The sequence below is a fragment of the Monomorium pharaonis genome, chromosome 6 (assembly GCF_013373865.1).
Source record: "Monomorium pharaonis isolate MP-MQ-018 chromosome 6, ASM1337386v2, whole genome shotgun sequence".
Classification (NCBI taxonomy): Eukaryota; Metazoa; Arthropoda; class Insecta; order Hymenoptera; family Formicidae; genus Monomorium; species Monomorium pharaonis.
Genome location: NC_050472.1, coordinates 24,390,457 through 24,415,298, shown reverse-complemented (window position 1 = coordinate 24,415,298; position 24,842 = coordinate 24,390,457). Strand labels below are relative to the sequence as shown.

General features: G+C 42.2%; 6 protein-coding genes across 13 annotated transcripts; 2 read left to right on the top strand and 4 right to left on the bottom strand.

Annotated features, from left to right (window-relative positions):
* Window positions 1-456: 456 nt before the first annotated feature.
* LOC105838042 (acyl-CoA-binding domain-containing protein 6) lies at window positions 457-1,359 on the bottom strand. Its single transcript, XM_012683307.3, has one exon. It carries the CDS (start codon window positions 1,335-1,337, stop codon window positions 597-599), a length of 741 nt encoding a protein of 246 aa, XP_012538761.1. The 5' UTR covers window positions 1,338-1,359; the 3' UTR covers window positions 457-596.
* A 38-nt stretch (window positions 1,360-1,397) lies between these two features.
* Window positions 1,398-1,722, bottom strand: LOC105838044 (SRA stem-loop-interacting RNA-binding protein, mitochondrial-like). Its single transcript, XM_012683309.3, has one exon. The coding sequence runs from the start codon at window positions 1,684-1,686 to the stop codon at window positions 1,420-1,422; it is 267 nt and encodes an 88-aa protein (XP_012538763.1). The 5' UTR covers window positions 1,687-1,722; the 3' UTR covers window positions 1,398-1,419.
* LOC105838041 (methyltransferase-like protein 23) lies at window positions 1,678-3,253 on the bottom strand. Its single transcript, XM_012683305.3, has 2 exons — window positions 2,729-3,253; window positions 1,678-2,297 (listed from the first exon to the last, which is right to left on the bottom strand). Exons 1-2 carry the CDS (start codon window positions 2,936-2,938, stop codon window positions 1,713-1,715), a joined length of 795 nt encoding a protein of 264 aa, XP_012538759.1. The 5' UTR covers window positions 2,939-3,253; the 3' UTR covers window positions 1,678-1,712.
* A 140-nt stretch (window positions 3,254-3,393) lies between these two features.
* Window positions 3,394-5,244, bottom strand: LOC105838043 (protein dj-1beta). Its single transcript, XM_012683308.3, has 4 exons — window positions 4,984-5,244; window positions 4,236-4,397; window positions 3,964-4,156; window positions 3,394-3,811 (listed from the first exon to the last, which is right to left on the bottom strand). The coding sequence occupies exons 1-4, from the start codon at window positions 5,086-5,088 to the stop codon at window positions 3,675-3,677; spliced, it is 597 nt and encodes a 198-aa protein (XP_012538762.1). The 5' UTR covers window positions 5,089-5,244; the 3' UTR covers window positions 3,394-3,674.
* Window positions 5,245-7,950: 2,706 nt separating this feature from the next.
* LOC105833351 (arginine-glutamic acid dipeptide repeats protein) lies at window positions 7,951-21,697 on the top strand. Of its 8 annotated transcripts, XR_004963879.1 has the most exons (9): window positions 7,952-8,039; window positions 9,339-9,475; window positions 13,093-13,452; window positions 13,576-13,656; window positions 14,318-17,912; window positions 18,360-18,638; window positions 19,198-19,396; window positions 21,139-21,343; window positions 21,558-21,697. XR_004963879.1 is itself a non-coding variant. In XM_036288967.1 (8 exons), the coding sequence occupies exons 2-8, from the start codon at window positions 9,428-9,430 to the stop codon at window positions 21,209-21,211; spliced, it is 4,617 nt and encodes a 1,538-aa protein (XP_036144860.1). In that variant the 5' UTR covers window positions 7,952-8,039; window positions 9,339-9,427; the 3' UTR covers window positions 21,212-21,695. The 8 variants fall into 8 exon arrangements, 7 of the variants coding, with proteins under 7 accessions (XP_036144862.1, XP_036144860.1, XP_036144858.1 ...); XM_036288967.1 differs by having other exon boundaries at window positions 13,111-13,452; window positions 21,139-21,695; XM_036288965.1 differs by having other exon boundaries at window positions 21,139-21,695.
* A 76-nt stretch (window positions 21,698-21,773) lies between these two features.
* LOC105833345 (pancreas transcription factor 1 subunit alpha) lies at window positions 21,774-23,094 on the top strand. Its single transcript, XM_036289087.1, has 3 exons — window positions 21,774-22,046; window positions 22,237-22,524; window positions 22,790-23,094. The coding sequence occupies exons 1-3, from the start codon at window positions 21,774-21,776 to the stop codon at window positions 22,898-22,900; spliced, it is 672 nt and encodes a 223-aa protein (XP_036144980.1). The 3' UTR covers window positions 22,901-23,094.
* The last annotated feature ends 1,748 nt before the right edge of the window (window positions 23,095-24,842 follow it).

Sequence of the window (24,842 nt, the reverse complement as noted above, 5' to 3'; positions counted from 1 at the left end):
ATATATAGTAATTCATTAGAAAAATAACGCAGTATTATTGAATATCTTTAATTATGAATAAAAAGATATAATACGTTAACAATTATTATATTTTATGAAATTATAAGAAAAATAGATTTTATCTCGAAATAAATTATATTGATACGAAACAGATCTCTAAATTAAATAACGTAATTTGGCAATTAATTAAACATAATTAGACATAATCGTCTTTTGTCCCTTTTTAAATTTCAGTTTTTATTAATGTTATTAATTAGTAACAAACCTTGCATTCTCCACGAATTTCTGCGCTTATTTTGTAATTGGTATCGCTCGTTATTATATTAATTAGGCAGCAAGAGTGAATAATAAAATCTAGTTAATGACAAATCACGCATTTACCTAAGGTGTGCTTAGGCTGTGAATGTAATGGATTATTAGAGGAGTTTATTTGTACATAAATAAAGATTTACTCTATTAGAATAACGAGTGGATTGATTTAATATAAGGCACTTGATGAGTTCTACATGCGAGATTATCGGTATACTGAATTTATTAATATATTCAAACAGACATTAACAATTGTAAACGCAGAGTACAGCTTGTATGTATAGCATTTATAAAAGAGCTGCGATTTGTTCGTTCGCGATCTCTTTGGGTGTCACACCGTCGTTGTCCGCTATGTTCGATTGAGCGCCGATCGACACCAAGTACTTGACTGCGTCCACGTGATCGCAACTTACCACGTAGTGAAGGGCCGTCTGCCCGTACTGATCTCGTGAATTAATATTTGCTCCGCTTTTAATTAAGTGATCTAGGATTTCGAGGTAGCCGCGATCTGCGGCCCAGTGTATAGGATGCATGCCCTCCTCGTCGGGTGTGTTTGCAAGGGCGGGTTCGCCGCTCAAGAGCTCTCGCACCTTCGCCTCGTTGCCCTCCTTGATCCAGTCCAGGAACGTCTTGTCCTCGTCGTTCAACTCCACGTTTCCGGACGACAGCTTGCTGAAGACGATCCATTTTGACGCTTCGTCTCCTTTCACCTCTTCGGCGTCCCATATAGGATTTATCCTCGCGATCCCTTGAATGTAATTCGCCATCGCGGTCTCGCAACTCATGTCCCCGAGATTCTTCCACGCCTCCCACTTCTGCTTTGCCTGCATCTGGTACCAATTGGGTCGCGGGATGTCACACGGACCCACGGTTGCTTGCTTGTACAGACCGTAAAACGCGAGTAGCTGGCCCGAATCCAGTTCCGACACCAGCGTTTGCAGATACTTAGCAGCTCTGTTGAAGGTCTCCTCCAGATCGGTCGAGGCTTGGTCGCTCTCTAAATCAGCCATCTCGTCCTCGGCCATCATTTACAAATTCGTATATATGTGCGTGCGATATGGTTTCGATTAAATAAACGTACTCTACTATTATCGGTTTTACCTTACTAGTTTATTGTACCGTATCGATTTTACCAGTTTTCTCTATGGACACGATTAAATCTTTTCCCTCCAAAGAATGCTTATGCTCGAGCACATTTTGCATTTGTTCCCTCTTCAAGAACATTATGTTCCCATGGCCTTTGTGGAGACCGGTTTGCTTATCGAACGCTACATAGGAGTCTATTACACAACCGAATTGAGAGAAGTATAGACTGAGCTCGTGACGACTCACTGTCCAGGGAATATTGGCGACTCTAATCACGTATCTCGTTAACATGATAGAAGATCGATGATAGATCGAATTTATACCGCCCGTTGTATGTCCAACAGGTGTATCGTGCGATCTTGCATTAACTCAGGCAAGTCAACGTCGGAATTCGTGCCAAGGCTATCGAGCTCAATGTGCACGCATGACAATCCCCACTTGTTCAGCAGATGCTCTATAGACCAGTCGGCACTACGCTCCTGATACGTGCAGAGGAACTTCGCGCAGGGATTCTTCTCGAGTAGAAATGCCACGACGACGACTACGTCCTCGAACAGAGCAGGCTCGTAGAAGCAGTCTGAGCCGATGATCAAATCTAGCTGGCCAAGCGAGAATAGGCTGGACAGGAAGAAACCCCAGGTGATGCCGACGATTCTCACTTGTTCCGCGATTCCGTTCAACTCGCAGCACCTTCTGATGTGCTGCAGCGTCCTCGGTTGGCTCGCGGAGTCACTCAGGGTCACAATCGCGCCACACTTGCTGGCGAGAATGCCGGGCAGCGAAGTACCGGCCCCGATCTCCAGGATCCGCTTGCCGATCAGGCTCTCCCTGTGCTCCCAGAGGTACCAGGCGAGCACGTGCGCGCAGGGCCAGGTGTAAAAGCTGTAATTAGGCTGCAGCAGCTGCAAGATACGTAATCGTGCTCAATCAATCGATTCTAGATCTGAACTAGAATATATTCACTATAAATGTCTGTGGATGCTTTTAAGATTAAAAGTGTTGCCACTATTACATAAGAATCATTACCAAAAAAACTCTGAACTCTTCTAAAAAATAAAAAAAAAAGTTCTCTTAGAAAGTGTTAGATAATGACAGAGTTTCCATTAAAACAACTAAACCCGACCAAAATGACGAAAGTTTCAAGTTTCTAGATTAAATTACAAAAAAATATTAAGATGATTGCCGGATATTTTATTTTTGGATTTTTAAGAAATCTGTCTTTCGCAATCATCGAGCAACCTAACCAAACTAGACAGAAGCGTAACACCGGTGACTCGCTCGCGCGTACCGGAAATACTCCGATTTAGCTGCGCACGTGGAGACGTCGCCTCACCTCGGGAATCAGAATCTCTAGGCTCTCCTCGCGCTCCTCTGCGTCGTCGGCCTGCGCGCGATCCTGCGTGAGCGTCCTGCGCGACCTGAAGACGAACCTCTTCACTGTCTCACGCACCTCCACCTCATCGTCCCCATCGTCGGACATTAGGGCGCGCGTGGGAGGTGGACTCGTGTCGTGTCGCGAAATATCTCCCTCTAGACCGGGCATCACTGGCGGACCACGCGCCCCTTGCACACGCTGCTACAAGCGTCCCTCATCGTATCCATCGCCGATTCATTCACGTGCTGTTTTGTATCGCCAGTCCAGCGCGTCGCGTCGTATCGCATTGAGAGGAATAAACGGGGGATACGGACGCCGTTTTGTTGAGAGTGGTGGTTGATGGCGGAGTCATCATCACTTGAGATGGCTGCCCTTTATCGTCCGTTTCTCTTTCCTCTTTACAAGCAAAGAATCAGAGATGCTGCTATAAATTGAAGAAAATGATACCCTCCTGTATATCATTCTCTTAAGATGCATCTGAACCTTCTAATATAATTAAAATTATATTTCCTAATTTTGCCATTTTACCTTAGTACGTGTATCATTGTAATTATTATTTTCTACTTCTCGATTTTTCTTGCGTGTGTATTACAATTTCTATATTCCAGTAAATATTATTTATATATTATTTATATAATTTATTTTTTACCTCTCAAGTACATATATATCATTTTAGTTTCACGCTTTGGTACATGTATAACTTCAATTCCACGTTTCAGTACATATATATATATAGTATTATAATTACATATATATATTGTAATTTTTTGTTTATAATAGCTACATTCTTATATGTGTGCGTTTACAGTATATGAATCTTCCTAAAATCAAACACACCGAATACATCAAACTTATGTACCGGGAACTTTATAGCCGCGACTATAAAGCGAGACTTTGGAGAATTTTATTTGCAGCTCTTGTAGTTTTCATACAGTAATCCGTTTGCGACATGCTCGGCTGTTTTCGAGTTTGTCAATGTCTCAACGATGGCTAGGCTAAAATCAAATGCCGTCGCTGGTCCTCGGCTCGTAATGAGATTACCTATAAAAATATTATGAAATCAACAAAACTTGAAGATTAAATTCTCAAACTATTAATCAACTCATACCCATTTCTAGTAAGAGATTAAAGTTAGTTTACATTGTTGTAAATAGGCTTTATGTATCTCCTAATAAATGTATGATAATTATTACCATCAATCACCACTGATTTGTCGTCTACATATTCGTAGTCGTCGCATAAGTCATTTTTCATAGATGGGTAGGAGGTGATCCGTTTTCCTTTGCCAATATTATGCGTTTTCAAAGCTGTGGGGGCTGCACAGATGGCCGCTATTAATTTGTTCTCCTTATCCTGCTTTTGTAACAACCTTCCGACCTCTGCGGACTAATGAAATAAATTTCATATAATGTCCATATATATCACAGCAAAATCAGGCACACTGCCAAATATGTTATGAACTTACAGACATAAATGCCTTAGATCCATTAAGTCCACCAGGTAATATAACAATGTCATAACTCTTGTCCTGAGTAGCATCAGTGAACATGGCATCTGTGCAGATTTTAACATTACGGCTGCATTTCACGCAACTGACATCCCATACGCCAGCTACGGTAACTGCAATCTATTCAAACATATTTCAATATATGTTAATTTATGTGTTAATTAGCATGTAATTTAATATCCTTTGATGCTTTCTATGCAATCAGAAAGAGTATGCTCTTATTATTATGATATTTAAAATTACAAAACTTGTAAATTTTTAGAGAAAATTGATTTAAAAATTATATATACATTCTAGTAAATAATACGTTTACTCTGACAATAACTATAAATTAATATCATTTTATATCAGCCATGTAATCATAAGTTATATATGTATTATTACAGTATTAAAAAATTGTCAAACAAAACTAATTTTTATAGAGAAAAATATATATATATATATATACATATATTGTGTATAACACATCTAGATAATTCCTATGAAGAGCTAAAGAGATATCATGAGAGGGGATTATTGATCGCTTTGGAGCGTCATTCAAAAACAAGATCCTGACAACAGTCGGACAGCGAAATGCGCGCGAACGTGGAATGCCACTTTCGAGCTTTACGACGAAAAAAAAGGTAAGGATCATATACATATATGCCGTAGCAATTCATTTCCTGCCGAGACTAGGGGTTTATCGATCGCTATATAGATGACGTACCCCGGCGCGCCGTAAGACGTCGACAGTTATCACGGCCTCCATTTCCTCCGATCCGTCGACGAGCAACACGAGCGCCGTTTTCTCTTTATCCTTCTCCTCTGCCATGTTCGCTCGAGGAAGACCCTCTACCTTACGCGGTAGGCGGTTCGGAAGGAGTTGAGAAAAATTGTGCTGCGGGACAAGCTCTCACGATCAGCGTCGCAACGTCCGGCCGCGTCCAGCAACGTCACAGACACGTACACGGCATGATTGTCGATGTGTTAGGCTGACCACGGAGGGTTGGGTTCCTCGCACGCGTGCGCAGTCAACCAGACACGTATTACCCGTCGAAAAATTTTGTCCCCTAGTCACCCCAAATTTTTCCGAAGAATGAAAATTTTTGTCAGAATTTTTTCATATAATTTTTTAGAATTTCTATCCAAGTTTGTAGAATTTTTCGAAATTATAATTTTATAACTTGAAATTTTTTTGAATGAAATGTTTTAAAATTTTAAAGTTTTCTCATTCTATAATTTAATTCTGATGACATTTGTTAGTTCTTAACTTTGCGTTTCTAAGGCCCGGTTCCACAACTTACGGTTAAATTAACTGGCCGATTATTCCATTGGAATTGACCAATCGTATTTGTCGTTAAGCAAAATTAACAAATACGATTGGTCAATTCTAATGGAATAATCGGCCAGTTAATTTAACCGTGAGTTGTGGAACCGGACCTAAGTAGTGACTCTCGCAAATTCATATAATAGAGTATTATTGTATGAGTATTAATGTGACTATTTAGTCGTAACAATATTAAGCCGTCTAACTTTTATCTGTCCATATTGCTTTTGTTTGTCGAATCGAGACTTTCGCGTTGACCGCTGACGACGACGTCCGCGTCGCACGTCGCTGGTTCGCCGTCATCGCCGGCGTGCATGCGCAAGGAACTCATCAATACTTCTTATTGTTTGTCATAGAAAGCATCGACTGTTGCTCCAATCGGGATATTCTAAGTAAACAAACAGCGTGTTATTTGTTCATTCTTATGGAACAGCTGATGCCACGCAATCCGTGGAACAAGTGAAACACAATAATGTTGGGAGATAAGAGGCGTCCCTTTCTGAAAATAAGGAAGAACCTTCCTTTTTTTCCTTACCAATCACGTGTTTGGACAAGAAATGTCCAATTAATTTAACTTTCAATTAACTTATAAAAAAATGAATGATTAAATTTATGAATTGTCAAATGCAAAAACTTATAGTTAACGCTGCTTATATTTTATTTTGTTTTTCTTGTTTATTTTCTGAAAATTAGAGTTTAATTATTCATCTAAAAAATTTTTAATTAATAATTTATAAATAATATTTTAATTAAAATAATTAAAAATATAAGTTAGGGATAATCAATTTTAAATTTTGCAGATGAAAAATTCATAATTTTTAGTAAGACTGATCTCTAATACTGACTTCTTGCCTCCAATAAAAACGTAAAATTTACAGGTTTGTTCTTTTCAGCTGAATTTATTCCGCAATTCTCATCTTTTCTCTTTTTCCGTTAAAGAGAAAAAGAGAAAAGATAAAGAATGCAACTAAAAAAATAGATCTTGTTAAATAATCTTGTACAAATTCTAATTAATTTAATTACCAATTATTACAACTTATGTCTATTTCTAAATTAATTTTAATTTCGATAAATTGTGTGACATTATCAAGTGATTTTATTAACAGAATAATTCTTTCTTTCTAATAGATACAGAAAGAGATAGATTACATTACAGATACTGAATTGTATAGTTAAAAATTTTATTACAAGCGATTTTACAGTTAATTTGACCAAGTTAATCGGAGTTTGGTCAAAGTGATTAAAAAATGGGAGATTTAATCGAGTAAAAAGGATAGGGGTTTTCTGTGTAAAAAATAGTCGCTTTTTTAACATCAGCCGTTTTTATCTTTTTATATTGTATCTTTTATTAAAAAAAAAATACAATATAAAATGAACCTTAAGCCCGTATCAAACTACGCATTAGAGATTGATGGTTTGTTCGCGTCGCCATGCCCCGACATGATCCTACTCACTCCAACGCATTCTAATAGGTTGGCGTCATCGGAATCAACGTATTGGAGTGCGTTGGGGTGAATAGGAGCATGTCGGAGCATGTGACGCGAACAGACCTTGAGAGTTGCAAATTAGAAATTAGGATTCGACCAATGGGAACAAGACAGATTAAGATCAATATCATCCGATTGGTCGAATTTAAGACCTTCAGCGATCTTTACAATTCTCAATCCCAATGCTAATCCGATACGAGCTTAAGGTCCGTTCCTGCAGTTATTTTTATTTGTACTCAAAACGAAACAGATATATGTGTAATTAGCCATTGATGAGGACGAGAGGAAAGGTGAAGAATGCAGAAAAGAGTTTGACTATCTAATTTCCAACTTGGCATCCTATACCGCGCGTCTCATTGGTCGACAGATCGGCCAGCGCGCTCTCTCAGTACATAAAAATTTCTTTGGAAAACCGACAACAGTCTGCTCGAACGAGCCTCGCGTGAGAGATTGTGCGTACGAAATCCGAAGCGCGAGAGAGACACGGCGACACGTTCGCTCGCGTGGTGGCGGCGTTTCCCCCCCGAATCGTCGGGGTCGGAGCAAGAAGTCGCGAATTGTGGTGTCGCGGGCGCGGACAGCATCAGCGCTGCTTCGTGTGCACGGCCGGTCGCGTCGCTACCGTGCGCCGTACTATGGCCGCCGCGTTTGGGTGTTGTGGACACTGAACTTGGACAGGAGGGACCCGAGGAATCGTCGCGGCAGCCGTCGTCGCCGCCGTCGTCGCCGCCGCCGCCGCCGCCATCGCCATCGCCTCCGTCGTGCGGGGTCCTTCCTCGCGTGGAGCCGCGCAAACGGTCCCTCGCCGCCCGCCGCCCTCGCGGCCCGCTCGTCGTTCGCGCGCGAGGTGCCGAGGAGGCGCAATCGACTCCTCGGGGAAGAACGACGACGACGATGACGATGATAACGACGCGTGCACGTCGTTGAGCGAGGAGCGCCGCCGGAGCGCGCGGGGAGACGACAGCACGGGTGAGTTTCGCGGAGCGTCGGTCGGAGTATACTCCTCCCCCTCCCCCCACCCCCTCTCTCCCTCGCCTTTCTTCCCCCCCTCTCCCCCTCCGCGCCGTGCGGACGCGACGCGACGCGACACGACAATCGCGTCGAGTCGATCCGATCTCGATCGCGCGCGTGACACATTCTCGCGAGCGTGCGCGCGCGCTCGCTCGCTCGCTTGCTCGCGCGAAAAGGAGAGTCGTCCTCCGCCTCCTCTCCGCCTACGAGAGATTCGAATTTCCGCGATCGAGAATCTCGACTTTGACCGTCGCGATCGTCCTCCTCCTCGTTCAAGGCGTTCGAGCTTGCGCGCTTGTTAATTAGCCTGCCGCTTTCACCGTGACTCAAGACCACTTTGAAGGAGAAAGAGAGAGAGAGAGAGAGAGAGGGAGAGAGAAAGGGATAGCGCGTGTGTGCGAGAACGAGGGAGAAAGAAAGAGGAATGCGATGAGACGTAGGCATAAAAGTATTATACTTTCAATTATGTATTAACAAACTACACCTTTTGGACAGCCTAATTTCACATGAGTGAGTTACTTTTTATATTGGCGATATGAAGTTATCGCGATTTATCTCTTGCGTTTATTTTAGTTTCTAGAGGCTCTCGGGAGCCTCGAAGGTGGGGAATAGATTATCTCTCGTATTTGTTTTGTTGTCCGGGGGAAAAACGTGATCATTTGATTTGATTCAAACATTTCCGAGACTCGATTAACACCTCACCGTCGTGCATTTGTAACTTGCGCATTTGGATTTTCGTTTAATTTATTTATTTGGGTTTGCTCATCTTCCACGCCTCAGGGGGACTGAACCTCTTCGTCACGGTTCACCTTTCCTCTTTCTCAGAAGAGACGCAAGACGTTCAGTCCAGTGTGATGCGTGATAGAAGAGCAAACATTTTACGTGTCGAAAATCAACACGCGGATTAGACTCGTGGACACCTTCGAAACGTACTTGCGCTTTCGTTATGTTTTCATTTTTGATACCGGCGAATCGGTAGAGAGTAGGCAAACACACCGTAAGTTTACGCTAAGGCTGTAGAAAATTATCGGAGCTTAGCGCGTTGCATTATCTCGGTAAATAAGGCGCGATGCGATATACACATAGCTTTCTTATCTTTTCACAAAGCACGCACACACACGCACACACACACACACACACCACACACCACACCACACCACATCGACTAGGCGAGCATGTTAGCAGTTATGTGTTTTCCTTTTTCTTTCGTCGAAACCGATCTTTCAATCATATTGATGGCATAACTATACGGTTCAGGGGGTGGATAATAGGAATTTACTGAAAATCCAAGATCAAAGCCATTCAAAACGCTGGAGAAAGACGGAGGAGCTTCGGAGGAGGGGGAGATGTCTGCTGGCACCCAGGGCGAGATTCGGGTTGGCCCTTCTCATCAGGTTTGACACCATATATCTTGAAAAATCTTTCTTGCTAATTTTAATCTGTCTTGCACAATGTGCCCATCTCGAGGCTTACGCTATTTAGCATTTAGACGTTATTCTTGCGAGGTAAGGGGCGTGTGTGGACAAAATCTCTTGTGTTGTCATCCTTCTTGTCATTAATCGATCACCGTTGCGTTAACGTGCAATCGTTTTTATCATTCTATGTGTGTAAATAAATTCTATGTGAATAAAGAGTTCTTGTGCAGTCTTAAATAATATTACACTTTTCATGATAAAATTTCTTGTTGCAGAAAGCGCTTGTAAATCTAGTTGCTGAGAAATTCCTGCTCAATCTGCATATTCCATGCCTGATTAAGCGATCCGTGGAATTGAAGAGCTGCACAGAAAAATAGGATCAAGAATTAGTATCAAATTAATATATTCTGTTTAATAATTATTGTTGTATAAGTGAGAAATTAAATTCTTGCTTGTACGCTCCAACAAAGAGTTTACTTTCAAGATATTAAAATGTTTTGTTTCTATCTCTGTTTATTAAGTACTACTATTTCAGTTTTAAATGATATTTGGATTTAAAACACTAAAACATTTAGTGTTTTAAATCCAAATATCATTAAGGATTTTATCTTTAAAGTTTTAGTGTTTTAAATCAACACTGTTTAAAACTTTAATCTGCTTACTAAATGGAGATATAAATAAAACATTTTAATAGCTTAAAATTATACTTTTTTTTAAGTATATGAAATTATAATCTAGCTTATATATAATTTAATCTTTTTAAAGAATCTAATAATTTTAAATTTTATTCAAAATATTTCAATATTATAATATAACAGTCATATAAAGAGCACAGTGTGCATATAATTGTTTTGATAATAATAGTATTTAAAAATTCTAATTCTTTGCTTGAAATTATTGCTATTTTTTAGTCGATTTTTTTCTCAACTCCTAAACATAATAATAATAATAATAATATATTTTTCTTGACAAAACTATATAAAATTTTTTTATATAAACCTTGTCCATTTAACATTATATAATACTTATTTCAATATTTAATTAACATTTTGAAAGTAAAGATATTATCAAAACAAGAATGTTCCTTTTTTCTGTGTAGCTTATCTCGGAAATATAATATACACAATGGTGAGAGAAAAGATATATTTGTGCATCGTATCTACATTGGAAAGATAAATTCTATTTCTTATCGCATCGGGCGTAATATGATTCTCTAGTTTCAAAGTAATACAGACTGTCTCGTCAGCGAAGAAAATGTAAGACTATGGGGATCTTCACACGCTCTTTACATCTATAAATTGGATAAATCGTAAACGAATGTAAAAAGAGCTGCACGTCGCGCGTGTACGTACGTAGTACGTCGCGTATATGTGTATGCGTGTGTGTACGTGCGTACACACATATGTGTGTTTATTTAAACAGATACGCAAGCGCGTGCCGATAGTTTGAAAATTAATGCAGACCGAAAAGTTTACTCCGTGGAGAAATATTATCCGAATATATAACGTACGTAATCTAATCTGAAATGTATAAAGTACGCGGATTAAAATTTCTTAAAGTTTCTTAGTAATAAGACGATTAAATTACCCAGGATCGGCATATGCTTCTCCGTGTAGAAACATTAAGAAAAGGAACTGTTTAATTTTAAGATATTGAAATATTTTATCTCTGCCTCCGTTTTCCAAATATTTAAAAAATGGTTTCAAACGCTGTTTAGATTCGAAGTATTAGTGTCTATTTCCACTAATGTAACTTGACTTTAATCTTGGTTTAACTTACTCGTCATCCTCAAATTCTTAGAAGTAGAAAAGATAAGGACTAAGTTAATCTACTCTACTACTGGTTGGTTGAAGTGCACATAAAACGTTTAGAATTGCAATCTTCCTTGAAATTGAAACCATTAACAGCTTTAAACGTTTCAGTTTTAACTCTGAGCACCGTTTGAAACTGAAGCTTTTTTAAGTATTTGACAAACGGAGACAGAGAAGTAAAATATTCTTAAGATCAAACATCTCTTTTTTTTTTCAAGTAAATTTTTGCATTTCTCTCTCGCATCGCACGCTAATTCGAAAAATTTCCTGTGTGACGGTAAACATGTTTTCAAAAATTTGAGGATACCGCGCGGGGATATGCGTTTCATGTTAATCGGGGACTACTTTAAGTCACAATCGGCACCGCGAAAAATAATATGCATCGATACGTTCCAAGTGGCAGTTTTACGTGGAAAAACTCTTAAAATTATTACGAGAAGATAAGATCGCGTGGAGATTCACGCATTCCGGTTCCCATCCGATGGTTCAATTAACGCATCCACGCATTAAGGAGCTTCGAATGTTTCAGGTGCGAGACTCTCTCTGTGTGTCGTCTGCGAACACGTGAAACGTATTCGTTAAGCTCCCCTGCGATACTTGTTGTATTACAAACGTACGATCGCCGTGAAACTCGGCGCGTATGGCCGAACATATGCCATGGGAGGAAAGTCTCTATCTTTTTTTTGCAAAGCGCGGCAACGCGCTGTGCGTGAAAATACAAGATACTTGATGGAGCCGATGCCTGATCGAAGAGGTGGTTTAATCGCAAAGTTTTTATCATTTGGCATGAGATGACGCTTTCCTAATTTGGAGTGGTGTTCAGTCACGGTGAAATAATTAATCGATTGATTTACGGACTGATAAGCGGATCAGCTCGCCTTCGCAATCACATTTTCCTTTCTTTTTTTTTTTTAAGTACTTTGTTGTGGCATACAACAATTATTCGCGATTGCTTACTTGAACCATCTGCGAGCAGCACGAGCGCTTCTATACGGGCCGTCCCGAAACCCAACCGACCAAGTTCACCTTTCACTTCGGACGCTCCTTAACGTGCAGGATATTCCGTATATATGAGAGATGTATACATTCCGGGAGAAGCGAGACGTCAAATGAGAGTCGTCAAAAACTTCGTGCGAGGAAGACGTGAAGCTTTATTTTTTCATTCGTTTTACTCCGCGTCTGCAGTGACTAATTGGCGGCTTGCACATTTGCTTCTTTTTTTTTTTTCGTTCCTCTCCCGGTTTTGCGCTTACGTTTTGCAAACTCGGCGTCGCGCGGATCGTGACTTAGTAAAAAAGAAAAAACGATAAATACATTACGCAACTTATATACTTGTGGATGTATGTAACATCTATTTTTAACGCGTAATCATCATAAACGGTTCGCCCGATTATGAAGTTTAATGAAGTGCGTGCTTTCTTGCGAAATGCGCGTTTTGCGTGTAAATCTGTATAAACAAAGAAAAGGTCGGATTGCAAAACGTAAAAATTTTTCTCGTTCGCGTGCCGAGGATACCCAGAAAGGAAATCGGCAAGGGAAAAGAGAAATATTGCGTGTAGCTTCATTGTCGGTGCTTTCGTGAAAAAAAGAGCAAAACGTGTCGAGAGGGAGAGGGTGAAAGAGAGGGAGAGAATGAGCGAGTGACTGAGTGAGTAAGTGATTAGGTTGTGGAAGCGTGTTAGCCCGTGTTGAGAGGAAACGAGAGCCGGCGTGTCACATTAAACTAACTCGCTTTGGCATCATCGGTGCTAACCGCGCGCAATCCCGAATTTTTGGGATTTACAGGAGTTGGTTTCTTGTCAGGCCCGTTTGCCTGAGTATCGGCCGGGTATACCCCCCGGAGAGCTGCCACCCGATCCAGAATTCTCTAAGGAGCGCGAGGAACTAAAATGGGTACCGGCCATGGCGCTCGACGGGGATCTGCTCATGTACTTGAGGGCGGCGCGTTCGATGGCCGCGTTCGCCGGCATGTGTGACGGCGGTTCCCCGGATGATGGTTGCGTGGCCGCCTCCCGAGACGACACTACCATCAACGCGCTGGACATCCTTCACAATTCTGGCTATGATCCCGGTAGGGCGCTCCAGGCACTCGTCAAATGTCCCATACCGAAAAGCGTCGACAAGAAGTGGTCCGAGGACGAAACTGTACGTGCCACCACGTTCTTTTATTGACAACATTTATGGGTTTACTGACCGCAAATGTGAGCGAGAGAGAAAGAGTTTTTCTAACGGACGGATTTCCGTCCTTTTTCGTTGTTTCCCCCGCAGAAGCGATTCGTCAAGGGCCTGCGGCAGTTTGGAAAGAATTTCGCGCGTATTAGGAAGGACCTTCTGCCTCACAAAGACACGGTAAAGATTTCATTTTTTTCTTTTTTGTCGGTTCGCGCTTCTTTATCTGTTTGTTGTATGATTGTTCTTCTCGCCTGTTTTTTTTTTCTTTTTTTTCGACGCCTTTGAATTTAAGTTGATACAATTGAACATTATAATTAGAGAATAAGTAAACTGACAGAAATAAATTGCTCTTAATAAAAATGTAATAAATAAATTGAGATTAAAAAAAGAAATTTGAAAACTATGGGAAATATAACTAAGGTCATAAAAACTTAATTTTTATATTTAAGATTATCTCAATTATAAATTATGATCATGGAACTGAATTAGATACTGTTTCTTAAGGTCTTAATAAATAATAATGAACTGTGAATACACCAGTCCAAATGTACTTTTATAAGTAACTGCCAGAAATTTTCGTTTGAAAAATTCTTAAATTCTGCTCGAAAAAAAGAAAATTGACAGATGAAACTTTCCTTTGGAAATATGGAAAAGCAATTATTTCGATTAAAATTAATAAATGTGTCAAGTAATTTCTTTTGATTTAATCGTGACAAATATGTGAGAAATCTTTTGAACCCCGTCTGTTGCACGCTAAGAGAAAGTTTTATAGCGTAGTCTATTGTTGTCAAGTGTCCACTTTTGTTTCCATTACCGTTTGTCTCTACTGTCTGCACAGCCGGAGCTTGTCGAGTTCTATTACTTATGGAAAAAGACCCCAGGCGCAAATAACAATCGGCCGCACCGGCGACGCAGGCAGAGCTCACTACGGCGTATCCGCAATACGCGCAACTCACGTGCCGGCACTCCGAAGGAAGACGTGCCAACGCCGACTAAGGACGCGCAGCCGACGGCCAACATTAGCGCGAAGGAGGCCGCATCCGAGGCCGAGACCGTGCCGGTCGGTACCCCGGCCAGCCATAATCCCGGCGGCGAGATCAGTTCCGTGACCGAGGACGACAATTCGGAAGAGGACAGTGACTCGCGCGACACCAACACGAACGGCGCCGCGCACTCGTGCCAGCACTGCTTCTCTACCAGCTCGAAGGACTATCAGGTTGCCGGTAAGGATCGATTGTTACTTTGCGCGGAATGTCGATCGCATTTGAAGAAGACCGGCGAGCTGCCACCCGCGCCGCCTTATCTATTCCGCCCGGTGCCGGCGGAATCGCCTGAAAGCCCCGGTAGAATGCGCACGCGGAACAAAGCTAAGGAGACACCGAGGCCAGCGAGACCGCGACGAACCGGTGGCACCGATACGCCTGATCAGGAGAAGCAGCAGCAGCAACAGACGCCCGACAAGAGCAAAAAGAAGTCGTCCGGCAAAGCTGATACGCCCAAGAAGGGCCAGAAGCGCTCCGGTCAGGTGGACGACGCCTGCAACGACGAAGACAAAGATTTGCAGAAGCGAAAACGCGGCGGCGGCGAACGGCCCGAAAGTCCGTCCGAATCTCTCACTACCGATAGCAACTCCCTGATGGATGAGCCGGAGAGGGAAACGGAGGGCGACGCAAACGAGAATCAACCGACGCCGCCGACTGTTGCCGGTGTGGCCGGCGTGGAGGAGCCCGTGAGTAGTCCGGCTGTCACGACGCCCGAGGAGCCATCCGAGCCGACGCCAGCGTCTACACCAGTGCCGGCTGTGTTACAGAGCCTGCCGATATCCGTGCCAGTGATACACAGCTTGGAGAAGAAACCGCCCGGTCTGTTGGATCAGGAATCAGTGGAAAGTAAGATGATGGACCAGGTGGAGGATGTGCCGTTAGCGATGAATCAATCGTTGGAACCGATGCCGATCGAGGCGACGATGTCGCCAACGATGTCCAACGAGGAATTGGGCAAGGAACCCGAGCCGACGCAGTTGAATCTGAGCACGTCCACGCAGCAGGTTGGAGGAGGTCCAGGAGCGGATGCCGGTTCCGCAGTTACGGCACGTAACTTATCGCAAACTATACCTGGTATTATAACGAGCGTAGGCTCACAGGCGAATATGCCAAACTCGCAAATCCCAGTGATATCACCCAGTCAACAGAGTGGCGCCGGCGTTGGTGGTTTGCCGACGAGTCTAAGTATGCAATACGTACCGCAAGCACCACCGCCGTCGTTACAGCCGGTGCAGAACGTGCCGCAGAATCTGTCGCAGAACATACCGCCGCAGATGACGCCGAACAACGTTCCACCCAGCGCGCAGAATATGGGACCAACGAATCTTCGCACTCACGTGACCGAAAGTTTGCAGAGCTCCGCGCAAACGTTGCCTCAAAACATGACGGGACCACCGCCGTTGAACCTCAACATCTCGCAAAGCGTATCCGCCGGTATTGGTGGCCCGATCGGTCAGATGCCACCGATGCCGAGCCCGCCGTCGCAGCCGCTCGGGCTGACTGTGATGTCGTCCGAAAGCAGAAACGCCGAAAGGATAGCGGATGAGAGACTGTCTGCGAGCGAGCGGTCTCGAGACAGCAGAATTCCCACAGACTCTCGTATGATGCCAGAACGCATTCCGGAGCGGACAAACGAGAATAACGAGCCGGAACGATCGGAGCCGAGTAACCTGTTTCAACCGATACAGGCCGGCGGAATGCTGCCGATGGAGAAGCCCGTCGGTCTCTATAATCTGGCCGGGACGCCGCCGATGGAACCGCAGAACTTGAAGATCAAGCAGGAGATTATACCGCCGGAACCGGATCCTCTGCAGAGTTTGAAAGAGGTCAAGGTACCGGGTTTCCAGAGCTCTTCTTTCCCCGGCCCGAGCCTGGACAACATCAAGAAGGATCCGGACGGCACGAGCAAACCGCCGACTCCGAGCAAGCACTCCGTGCCGCCCGCTCAGACGGTACCATCGATACAACCGGTTGCGGCGTCGCCGACACCTACGCCGACACCGACGCCGAGTCTGCCTCCACCTCCCAGCTCAATCCCACAGCCAGTCATGCATCCCGCGCAACAACCAAGTCCGCACATGGCACATCCCTTCCATCCGCACCATCCGTTGATGCATCACTCACTGTTCACCGCTATGCACCCGTATCATCCTCATGCCTATCCAGGATACGCGCCAGTGGGAGGATATCCCTCCTTCTCGCCGTATCCCTATGGCCCAGTGCCTCATGCCATTCCGCCGCCCTCGCCGCAGCGTAGTCAAGAGAGCAGTAGCACCATGATGACGGCGCATCACGCCAGCACTAGCTCGAGCGTCACGAGCAGAGAGGAAGGCGAGAATCTAATCGCGAGCCACCATCATTCATCCAGTATGCATCAGCAGCCAACCAATTTACACCATGACAAACTGCTGACTATCTCCTCTCATAGCTCCCACAGTCATTCCTCGTCGCACAGTTCGCACAGTAGTCAGCGTAAAACGTCGCTCGTCTCCACGTGCCTGACATCGTCCAGTTCCGCACACCATCATCATCGTCCGCCACAGTCGCAGCAACCGCAGACCGTGCCGGAGCCAAAGATCGAACAGGATTTAGACCCGGAACCGGAGGAGTCCATTAGTCCTCGCGGACCATCACCAGAGCCTCGTATCGAGGATTCAGAATGTCATCGATCGCAATCGGCGATCTTCCTTAGGCATTGGAATCGTGGTGAGAACAATTCGTGTACGCGCACCGACTTGATGTTCAAACCGGTGCCCGATTCGAAGCTGGCGCGGAAACGCGAGGAACGCTCGCGCAAACAGGCGGAACGGGAGCGGGAGGAGCGCGACCGCGCCGCCGCCGCGGCGCAACAAGCCCGGAAGATGACGACGCCCGAGAAACAGCCAGAAACGTGCAAACCGCCCAGTCGCGGTCCTCTCGAGCCTGTCGTTTCGCCTTACGACCGTTACGCAGCACCGCGTCCCGGTTCTTACGCGGACACCCCAGCACTCAGGCAACTGTCGGAGTACGCCAGACCACACGCCGCCTTCTCGCCCGCCAGACATCCGGCCCCGACAGATCCGATGTTGCACTACATCTACGGACGTGAGGCCGCGGCGGCACAACGGCTGGAGTTGGAGCATTTGGAGCGCGAGAAGCGGGAACGCGAGATACGCGAATTACGCGAAAGAGAGTTGAATGATCGGTTAAAGGAAGAGCTGTTCAAGGGCACACCCAGACCGATGCCGGCGCCGCCGGTCGATCCGCACTGGCTGGAGATACACCGTCGATACGCCGCCGCCGGTCTGGCACCGGGTCCTTCAGGACCGCCTCAAGCCTTACACCAATTCGGCCTCTACGGGGCTCCACCGGGTCCCAGTCAACTCGAGAGGGAACGACTCGAGCGACTAGGTAATTGCTAACATTCGATATTTCGGCGGTGGAGATAGACTTCGTTGACTGTCATTCGTTCGATCGTACGTGATTTGTACTTTTCAAAATTCGATTTTGATTTAAGAATACAGTCGAAAGGCTGATGTAATAGAAAAATCGGTAGGGTAGGTCGGGAAGAAAGAATTAGATTGAGAGCGCCAAGAGACCTTTGAGAGATGCGATATAGGTAGATTAACTGTTTAAAATAAATGGCCGATTTCTTCAGCGCCAGTTAACTCTGTCGACGCAATGATAGCTAACCTTGGCTCTCTGTATCACAAGTAGCGGGGAACACATTTGAAAGGAGCGGCTTCTCCCTCTCTCAGATAACTTTATCCGACGGTTAGCTGGAGATGAAGAAATCGGGCATGCGAATCGTATCTGTGATCTCTTCGAGTTATGTGATCGAAGCGCTGTCGCGTTTAGGGATTCCGACTGCAGCCGGCGGGGGGCCAGCGGGTGGAGCGGCTGGCCATCCCGTGGCGGCTCATCACCACGGCCAGCTGGAAGAACGGCTGGCTCTGGCCGCTGACCCGATGGTCCGATTGCAAATGGCTGGCATCTCGCCCGAATATCATGCTCACACTCACGCGCATACGCATGCGCATACGCACTTGCACTTACATCCGGGACAGCAACAGGCCCAGCAACAGGCTCAGCAACAGCAGGAAGCCGCTGCGGCTGCGGCTGGATTTCCTCTGCCGGGTAGGTCCTACACACAACCAGGATGTTTCTTCTAAAGCTTCCTGAAGAGCTTCTCCTTTAAGAAAGACGCCGCTCTTGCTTATTCCTCGTCGATCCTCGGCAGCCGTGTGTTTCTCCATTGATCGTCCTACGTCACCTACACTTGCCTAGGTTTAGGTCAAGACGATCCTTCTTTTCTCCCGCACCGTTATCGTCAGCACGCCTGCGATTTTCCAGTTGCTCGACTCTGATCTCTGGCTAGTCGCTTATCACCGTCGCAGGTGCAAGTGCGAGTGAGTGTTGTCGAGGAATAGGCGCGAGTGTGCGTGTGCGTGTGCCTGGAGATGACAAGTAACACTTCTGAGACATAGCTTAAGGGTGTTCATTGTTAATTTCCGCACGCGGTTTTCTCTACCTTTACGAATTACGAGAATACACGCTTCGTTGCTAAGCGCGAGTACTCTTTCAATATCGTTTACGCCAGATAGTAATTTAATAATGATACGAATGATTAGATTAATGTTCTTTTGAATACATTCTCTTTTCTCTGGTAACATATCCTGGTGATCTTCATTCACAGCTGCAGCCAGCGCCAATTACCCTCGTCCGGGTTTAATGCCGCGCGATCCCGCCTTGGCGCTTCACCCAGCGGAACTTCTAGGAAGACCCTATGCGGACATGGCGGCGCATCACGAGCAATTGCAACGGCACCTCATGATGGAACGCGAACGATTCCCTCCGCACGCATCCCTCGTGGCCCATCACGAGGAATACTTAAGGTTCGTCCCTTGAAATCACTATCACAACTTACCTGACTTGTTGCATAATGCTACTATGACTTAAGGCAGCAGGTGTACCCGGACTAACAAAGGGTATTTTTTAGACAACAGCGTGAGCGTGAGCTTAAAGTTCGCGCACTGGAAGAAGCCGCACGTGGATCGCGTCAATAAGCATATTTTTATTTATATATATATATATATATAATGTTATATATTATGTATATATAGATAGATAATATATACATTATATATATAGCCTTGACTGTTAGACGCGGCATATATATATACATATGAGCGTTCTTTCAACGCACCGACGAGATTTCCCGAAAAATTCATTCGGGATATCGCTGTAATCTACCATCTAAGATCAGAAACTATTTTTATGGTCTTTCAGATCGATGTAAACAAAGGAATTATAAATATATATAAATATATATATATATATATACATACATGCGCGGCGAATATGATATTTGTAATTGTCTCGCTATTGTAAATAGTACAAGATATTTTAGAGTTTCCTGGCGCTGTATCATCGGTGCTGGCACATTCTTAGAGAGATCGAGATTTATACATATAAATATAGATGCTTGATATATAAGCTATTTTCAAGTTTCTCTAGATATTACACCGTTAATGCTCCACGCTGTCAACGTCACCGCTCGTCGATCGTGCTCGACCTTACTTTTTCCTTTACAATTTGATTTTAAGTGGTACACACATGCCAAAGTGCTTGTACGAAGTGAAATTAGGTTTTTTCATTCTTTCATATGTGTATATACATATTTAAAAAAAATATATATATATATACATATATATTAAATATGTATACGTAAAATATATATAAGATTACATATATTAAATATATGTAATAATATATATATTTTACAAGATTTATTTCCGTAAAAATAATAAGTATGAAGCGAGGAAAAAAGATAGGCAGAGGCGACAAGCCGAACGGTCTTGGTTGGAGCGAGTGGAACATATACATTTTGTTTACGCATCTTTTTACCAAAACTTATCTTGTCTTGACTAATTTTATATTCTGCACCGTGTAATATGTGTAAGTAGAGTAAAAAAGAATTACGTCTGCGTTTGTATTTAAACCTATTACAACGCAGAATCATTTTTGAATATTTCAAATTTGACACCACTCGAAGAACCTTCCACATCGATCTGCTCGATCGTCCGCATAGTCGCGTAAAGTGTGTAACCTAAGTTTTATTATTATTTTATTAATATATTAGCCACTTTTGTGTATATTTTCTATATGTATTTCTTAAGGTATTCCTTTTGCATACCGCAGGTCTTCGGTAACATAGCGTGCGGTATCATCAATGATTAAGATTATATGAAAACTTAATTACGTCTTGTATCAGCTGATCCCGCGTGATGATGTTTCTTCGACAATATTGAACGTTGAAGTAATCTTATTACGAATCGACGACCACTTGAGAAACATGTAAATTTTATGCTGTGTAACTGATTCGATGTAACCAAGTTATTTAATTGAGTAAACATTTCATACAAAGCACAACAGATTAACATGTTTCCTTTCAGTTATTTTCGCGCTTTAATGCATGATTATTATATCGTCGACATAAAGTTTGATTAACGTACGACGAGATGTAAATAGAGCGTTTAGTATTTCTTAGCAGCGTAATCGTGTTGTAAAAATGGGAAAGAAATTGGGAAAGCGCCGGGCGAATGAAGATATGTTGTAATGCTGAGATGCTAATTAGTTTTGCAGATGGAATTAATTTCCCTTTCCCTTTGCTCGATCTCTACGTCAAGTATCCATCCATGTTTTTATGAAGCTTAATGTGAAACGCAGCCGCCATCCACTTTACACGGAATGCAACACTCGAATCGCGTGGATGTATATGTATGGGAGGCAGGGACGATGTTGAGTGCGTATTGTGTGGATTCTAGCGCTCCTATTACAATGTATGTATTTCATTGCATAAAAATTTGTAAATTTAATCTCAGCATGTGAGAGGTGATCAAATGTGTAACAAAGATTTAATTATGGTTCCAACGTTTACATTTTGACATTCTCAAATTTCAATACGGATTAATTAGCTTTTGAAGCATATAATATTTTTTATAAATGTAATTTATAATTTATTATTCTATGTTCCTTTTTTCGCCGTAATTTTAGCGTACTGCGATAGAAAAAGACCGGGAAGGAAGGAGAAGAGAAAGAGAAAAGGCGGAAAAAGGAAGCAAGAAAGAAAGGAATAGAGAAAGATCTTTATCCATCGCACACATGTGCGGCTCATATGCGTGTCGGCTGAAAGAGAAAGAAGGAACATGGAGAAAGATAGTGGCAACAGGATGGGGAGGGGGGATATTAAGCATGTGTGGCACACTAAAGATGAGGAAATTTCATATTCCGGGGAGAAACGGAAAGAGGCTGTGCCCCATTGACGAAGACGGCGTCGTTGTGAACGGTCAGCGAAAGCGCTGTTCCATTGCGTCTACGGCATGGAGGCACGCAGGAGGAGCCAAGAGCCGACGAGGCAGCGATATCAAGCGAACGCTCGAGAGAGAGATCGCACTCATAGGTGAAGAAGCTATTTTGCATCTGCGTGATTTATTTGCGTTTTTCGTCCCCTTTCAACCCCCGAAAACACGAGCGATTGCGTATGTAACGAGGACAAAAACAAATATCCAACGAGGATTATCGAAGTATATGTTTTTTATTGCGCGAAAAAGACGAAGGATCTGCGCGTTTTTGTTCCCTTGTGAGATTTCGCGCGACGGACCGTTTCTTTGGACGCTTTTTTTTGTTAAACGTATTTTTGATAATGAACAAGATAGACCTGATATATTGATAGAGCAGTTTAGGATCCGAGTGTCACGGTCTGAAGGAAACGCGATCTTCGTTGTGCAGCGTGAACACGGCTTTTAGCGCGCTCAGAACCCTGATTCCAACCGAGCCGGCCGACCGGAAGCTGTCGAAAATAGAGACCTTAAGACTGGCCAGCAGTTACATTAGCCATTTGGCCGCCATACTCGTCGCGGGTGCTGTAGATCAACCCTGCACACGTCTTTTGGAGAGCAGCGGCGTTTGTTCGACAAGACCGCAAGTGTGTACCTTTTGCTTGGCCATGCACAAAAGATACGTAAGTTATTAGTGATTTTTTGCGCGCTATTTACGTTACATGATAACTTTACATGTAATTTATATATAAAACATATATGACGTATTAATTTATATTTTTTTATAAATTTTATAAATATTTATAACTATATAAAAATATAAGTTATTAATTTTTTTGTCAATTCTTTGGATTAGATTAGCTTTTGTATTATTTAGTACTTCTCTATCGTCATATATATCATTAAGCTATGCGATTATAAAATGTTTTTTCCATTCCGAATTTCCAGAGTTTTGATATCTCGCAGGAAATCCAGGACTATTCAAATGAGGAGACAACATCGTATGTCTACGTGCCGACGAACGCTACGCATTTTAATATAAATGTGAATGATATCTAAAGCCTAAAAGCCAACGGTATAATTCTTGTACATTTTTTTGTAAATAATTTCGTGTGATCTTTTAACATTTTTGTAATAATGATACATTTATTAAAAGTCAAAAGTGTGCGATGAATCAAGTTTTTTGACGCTGAATCGAATCGAATTTCATTTCTTTGTACAAATTTGTATTAAATAGAATGAACAAAATTTTACTCGAATTATTATATAATTATTATTATATAATATTATTATATAATATAAATCGAATTGTTGAAACACAATTTTTAAATAATAATTATTGTTAGATTAAATTTTAAGACAGAGACAATGAAAAATGACTAAGAAAAATAATATTGATTATAATGAAAGAGATAGAGGGATTTTAAATGATTTTAAATTATTAAATTGTCGTATACGTGATTTGTATTCGAAAATCTCATTCGAAATTTTCGAATAATTTGGATTCAAATAGGAGATTAAAGTTGAGTCAAAATCTTACCTAATTATCGATTTGATTTTATTCGTAATTTGAATTGTTCGCATATTTATACTAAAAATAACGTACAAAATATGTAATTAATTATTGTTTAATTTATCTGTTTTGCTGATGTATAATCCATCGATCTAAACGCGCGTCCTGATTTAAGAATATAATTTTACACTTTACACTGAAATATTTTATATATTAGTTATTTAAACGACGGAAATATTCAAACATTTTGATATAAAAGATGTATATATTATATGCAATTATTTTATGTGTATTTCTCTTGTTATTAAAGAGTTACAGATAAAACATTAATAGAAAGAACAAAAGATTTTAAAAATTAATATATTTTTCAATTTTTGCTCAATTTTTTTCCATAATATCTTTCGATTTAATTCTTTTAATATGATACAAGAAATCTTTTTATCTTTAATAGATGACGTAGATGAATTAATTCGCCGATTAAAGTAATCTGAATTTAATCGAAATCATCCTGACAGAATGCATTTTTAATTATATAATATATAGGAATATAAAATAAAAGATGAGTTTTGCTTTATCTACATCAAATATATATACGGTTAATTTTTATTTTTAAATTAAAGTTTGCGTCATTTTCTTAAATAGAACAAGACATTTTAAAAATATAAGAAAGACAGAAATATCGTGAAAATGTACGCATAAAAATCTTTCATATCTTTCGTTTATATTTTTATGTCCGGAAAATGTAAATATCAAAAAGATAAATTAAGTTTGTATGTGTGTGTATAAAATACTGTATATGTATGTATGAAAGGAGTATTTTTCAAAACATTTCTAAAATATACTTTATATATCTTAATAATAATTTTTGTATTCTAAATACCTCATAAAAAAATTCGATACAATTTTTACTATTTTTTCGAAAATAAATTTTTAGAATATTTAAATGATAAATAGATAAATGTTTCTTTTAAATTATATTTTATTCGCTTCACAAAAATGTGAATATATAGATGTATACGGCGTAACAAATATACACGAATGTAAATATCTGTAGTTAGCGTATCGAGCGGAAATGATCGCGCGGATCGATCGCGTGTTCCCGCGGGACTCTAAAGAGAATGTTCACGAATAAAGAAGGAAGAGACGAAACATCCAACGCCATCTATCCATCCCTCGCCAATTCGTCTCTCCCTTCCCTTTTCTTTCCGTCCACCGGAAACGAAACACTTGAACATGCATTTTCGCGCCAGTCAGCTTGCTTTGGACTACGCTAGTCAAAATGGCGTCCGTTCGACGACATCCTGGCATTGAATTCACACAGATTTTCGCCAATTGGCGCCTCGTCACGCGCGAAACAAATCCGTCCTGTCGGATTCTCTCTCCTGTTCCGTACCGCCGCGATTTGTCGTCGACGACACAATACAAACGTCGCATCGACATCGGCGTCTCTTTCCCTCCCCTCCCTCTTCTCCCCCTTCCTCGCCGCTA

What these genes read in the sequence shown, in the direction of transcription:
- LOC105838042 (XM_012683307.3), bottom strand. Translation starts at nt 1,337, where the DNA reads ATGATGGCCGAGGACGAGATGGCTGATTTAGAGAGCGACCAAGCCTCG.
- LOC105838044 (XM_012683309.3), bottom strand. Translation starts at nt 1,686, where the DNA reads ATGTTAACGAGATACGTGATTAGAGTCGCCAATATTCCCTGGACAGTG.
- LOC105838041 (XM_012683305.3), bottom strand. Translation starts at nt 2,938, where the DNA reads ATGCCCGGTCTAGAGGGAGATATTTCGCGACACGACACGAGTCCACCT. An exon ending in TAGAGATTCTGATTCCCGAG is followed by an intron (nt 2,298 to 2,728) that starts GTGAGGCGACGT and finishes CGTATCTTGCAG; the next exon opens with CTGCTGCAGCCTAATTACAG.
- LOC105838043 (XM_012683308.3), bottom strand. Translation starts at nt 5,088, where the DNA reads ATGGCAGAGGAGAAGGATAAAGAGAAAACGGCGCTCGTGTTGCTCGTC. An exon ending in ACGTCTTACGGCGCGCCGGG is followed by an intron (nt 4,398 to 4,983) that starts GTACGTCATCTA and finishes ATGTTTGAATAG; the next exon opens with ATTGCAGTTACCGTAGCTGG. An exon ending in CAAATCAGTGGTGATTGATG is followed by an intron (nt 3,812 to 3,963) that starts GTAATAATTATC and finishes ATATTTTTATAG; the next exon opens with GTAATCTCATTACGAGCCGA.
- LOC105833351 (XM_036288965.1), top strand. Translation starts at nt 9,428, where the DNA reads ATGTCTGCTGGCACCCAGGGCGAGATTCGGGTTGGCCCTTCTCATCAG. An exon ending in TTCTGCCTCACAAAGACACG is followed by an intron (nt 13,657 to 14,317) that starts GTAAAGATTTCA and finishes CTGTCTGCACAG; the next exon opens with CCGGAGCTTGTCGAGTTCTA. An exon ending in CATCACGAGGAATACTTAAG is followed by an intron (nt 19,397 to 21,138) that starts GTTCGTCCCTTG and finishes GATGCTAATTAG; the next exon opens with TTTTGCAGATGGAATTAATT.
- LOC105833345 (XM_036289087.1), top strand. Translation starts at nt 21,774, where the DNA reads ATGAGGAAATTTCATATTCCGGGGAGAAACGGAAAGAGGCTGTGCCCC. An exon ending in AAACACGAGCGATTGCGTAT is followed by an intron (nt 22,047 to 22,236) that starts GTAACGAGGACA and finishes ATATATTGATAG; the next exon opens with AGCAGTTTAGGATCCGAGTG. An exon ending in TGGCCATGCACAAAAGATAC is followed by an intron (nt 22,525 to 22,789) that starts GTAAGTTATTAG and finishes CCGAATTTCCAG; the next exon opens with AGTTTTGATATCTCGCAGGA.